Source organism: Arachis ipaensis, chromosome B3 (genome assembly GCF_059453495.1).
Source record: "Arachis ipaensis isolate K30076 ecotype BB chromosome B3, ASM5945349v1, whole genome shotgun sequence".
NCBI classification, from domain to species: Eukaryota; Viridiplantae; Streptophyta; class Magnoliopsida; order Fabales; family Fabaceae; genus Arachis; species Arachis ipaensis.
This window is the reverse complement of record NC_142438.1, coordinates 4,333,398-4,336,198: the sequence shown is the minus strand read 5'-3', so window position 1 is coordinate 4,336,198 and position 2,801 is coordinate 4,333,398. Positions and strand designations below refer to the sequence as shown.

Here is a 2,801-nt window from a genome sequence, read left to right as displayed (position 1 = left end):
ATAACCTAAGATGATTTCTCTTCCCATGATAATGGTAGCTCTTCTCTTCTCTCTTCTCTTTCTCAAAATGTTCTCTTCTTCCAAGAGAAACAAATCATGTTTGAGTTACCCTCCAAGCCCACCATCACTTCCCATAATTGGTCACCTCCACCTTCTCAAACCCTTAATCCACCAAGCCTTCAAAGACCTCTCACACAAATATGGACCCATTATACTCCTTAAAACCGGTTCGGTTCGGTTCGTAGTTGCAAGCAACCCATCTCTTGCCAAAGAGTTTCTCAAAGAAAACGAGCTCACATACTCTTCTCGGAAAATGAATATGGCTATAAACATAGTTACCTACCATGATTCCACCTTTGCTTTTTCCCCATATAACACCTATTGGAAGTTTATGAAAAAACTCAGCACCAGTGAGCTTTTGGGGAGCCGAACTTTGTCGCAGTTTCTCCCCATTCGAACGAGGGAACTCCACGGGTTCATTCGATCTCTGGCTGAAAAATCAATGGCTAATGAGAGTGTAAACCTAACCGAAATGCTTATGAAGCTCTCCAACAACATCATATCTCAGATGATGCTCAGCATCAAGAGTTCTGGGACAGATAGCCAAGCCGAAGAGGCTAGGGTTTTGGTCCGAGAAGTGACTAAGATCTTCGGAGAGTTCAATGTTTCGGACTTTTTAGGGTTCCTTAAGGTGTTGGACTTGCAGGGTTTCAAGAAGAGAGCCATGCAGATTCATAAGAGGTATGATGCACTGTTGGAGAAGATTATCTCTGACCGCGAGAATCTTAGAAGGAAGAAGAAGGTTGTGAATAAGGGTTGTGATGATAATGATAATAAAGTGAAGGATTTTCTTGACATTTTACTTGATGTTTCGGAGGATAAAGATTCTGAGGTTGAGTTGACCAGAAATCATATCAAATCATTCATCCTCGTAAGTCCTCAAACTAATTATAATTATCTACTATTTCATATATTAAAATATATAAAACTATGGACGATACGGATATGCCGACACGCGAATTTTAAAATCTTACATAATATGGGATACGTATACATATAAAATATAAAGTATTTTTTAAATAAATTGTAATGATATTTTAATATTTTATTAATATTAAAATATAAATTAAATTTTTTAATTATTTTTAATGTCTTATTTTAATTATATCAAGTATTTAAAATATTTTTTGTTTTAATAAATAATAATATATACTATATCTAAATTTATTTTAAGAATATATGTTAAAAATAAGACTAGACACTCTGACACGTGATGGCATTTTAGGTGTGTCCGGAGAAGAATTTTTTGTTTTTTATTAAGACATGGTTGGACAGGCGTATCGGACGAGTGTCGTGTCCGAAATGTGTCCGACACGCGGATACGGCAACTCAGCGAAGTGTCCGTACCTCATAGATATAAAACAATATATGTATTAATACAAAAATAAATATAATAATTGATTTATAATATTTTTATATATTTATATTGTTTATTCATATTATTTTATATATTTTTAATAAAATAATTGAATCAGTTATAATAAAATTATCAAACTTTTTACAAGGTGTTGCATGTAAATTTTTTTTAATAATAACAATAATATAAATATATTAAACATTATCTAAGTCAAAACTCAAAAGTACGAATGTAAGAATAATAATCACGTAATAAAAAAGGTGAATTTAATTTTAATGTATTAATATTATAAAACATTTTATCAACATATTATTTAATTATATCTATTTTTTTAATAACTATCCATGCGGTTAATATAAAAGATATTTTTTATTGACATGGCGTTAAATAATTAAATACGCGTATAAAATTATTTCATACCGATAATGTATTAAAATTAAATTCTAAAAAAATTTAAATGATTGGCATTATTATTATTTCAGGATTATTTCACAGCAGCCACGGATACAACTGCAATCTCAGTAGAATGGTCAATAGCTGAATTATTCAACAACCCAAGAGTATTGAAGAAGGCACAAGAAGAGGTAGATAGAGTCTCTGGGAACCAAAGATTGGTGTGTGAAAATGACAATTCAAACCTTCCATACATCCATGCCATCATAAAAGAAACACTAAGGCTTCATCCTCCAATACCTCTTCTTATGAGAAAGGGAATCAATGACTGTGTAATTAGCGGTTACAACATCCCAAAGGGCTCAATATTATGCATTAATATTTGGGCCATGGGCCGAGACCCAACAATCTGGGACAGCCCACTAGAATTTAGGCCCGAGAGATTCCTTGAAGGCCAAGGGAATGCCTTAGATACCAAAGGACATCACTTCGAGCTGTTGCCCTTTGGTACCGGAAGGCGAGGTTGCCCCGGCATGCCCTTGGCCATGAGGGAGCTGCCTGCCATTATTGGAGCTCTTGTTCAATGCTTTGATTGGAACATGTTTGATTCCAAAGAGAAGTTGTTGGATCATGGAATACCTATCGATATGGATGAACGGCCAGGATTAACTGCTCCTAGAGCCCATGATCTTATTTGCATCCCAGTTGCAAGACTCAATCCTATTCCATTTCTACAACTGTAGGACAATATTATTAATTTGTGATAAATAAATATTTTTAAGTTATAGTTTGTATTTCTTAATTATTGTTAAAATAAATAAATAATTTTATATATAATAATTATAGATATTATATATATATATAAAATTATAACTAGATCTTAGGTTAAATAAAATAATTTTATGATATGGTCGCCCTAGCATTACTCTAGATATTTTTGTGTATATGTTTTATGTTGTTTCTACTGTTTAGAAAATAAAATTTCCTTTTG

At 32.6% G+C, this 2,801-nt stretch overlaps 1 protein-coding gene across 1 annotated transcript; it reads left to right on the top strand.

The window, feature by feature from the left end:
* LOC107634112 (cytochrome P450 93B16-like) lies at window positions 1–2,557 on the top strand. Its single transcript, XM_016337688.3, has 2 exons — window positions 1–931; window positions 1,900–2,557. Exons 1-2 carry the CDS (start codon window positions 11–13, stop codon window positions 2,551–2,553), a joined length of 1,575 nt encoding a protein of 524 aa, XP_016193174.1. The 5' UTR covers window positions 1–10; the 3' UTR covers window positions 2,554–2,557.
* Window positions 2,558–2,801: the final 244 nt, after the last annotated feature.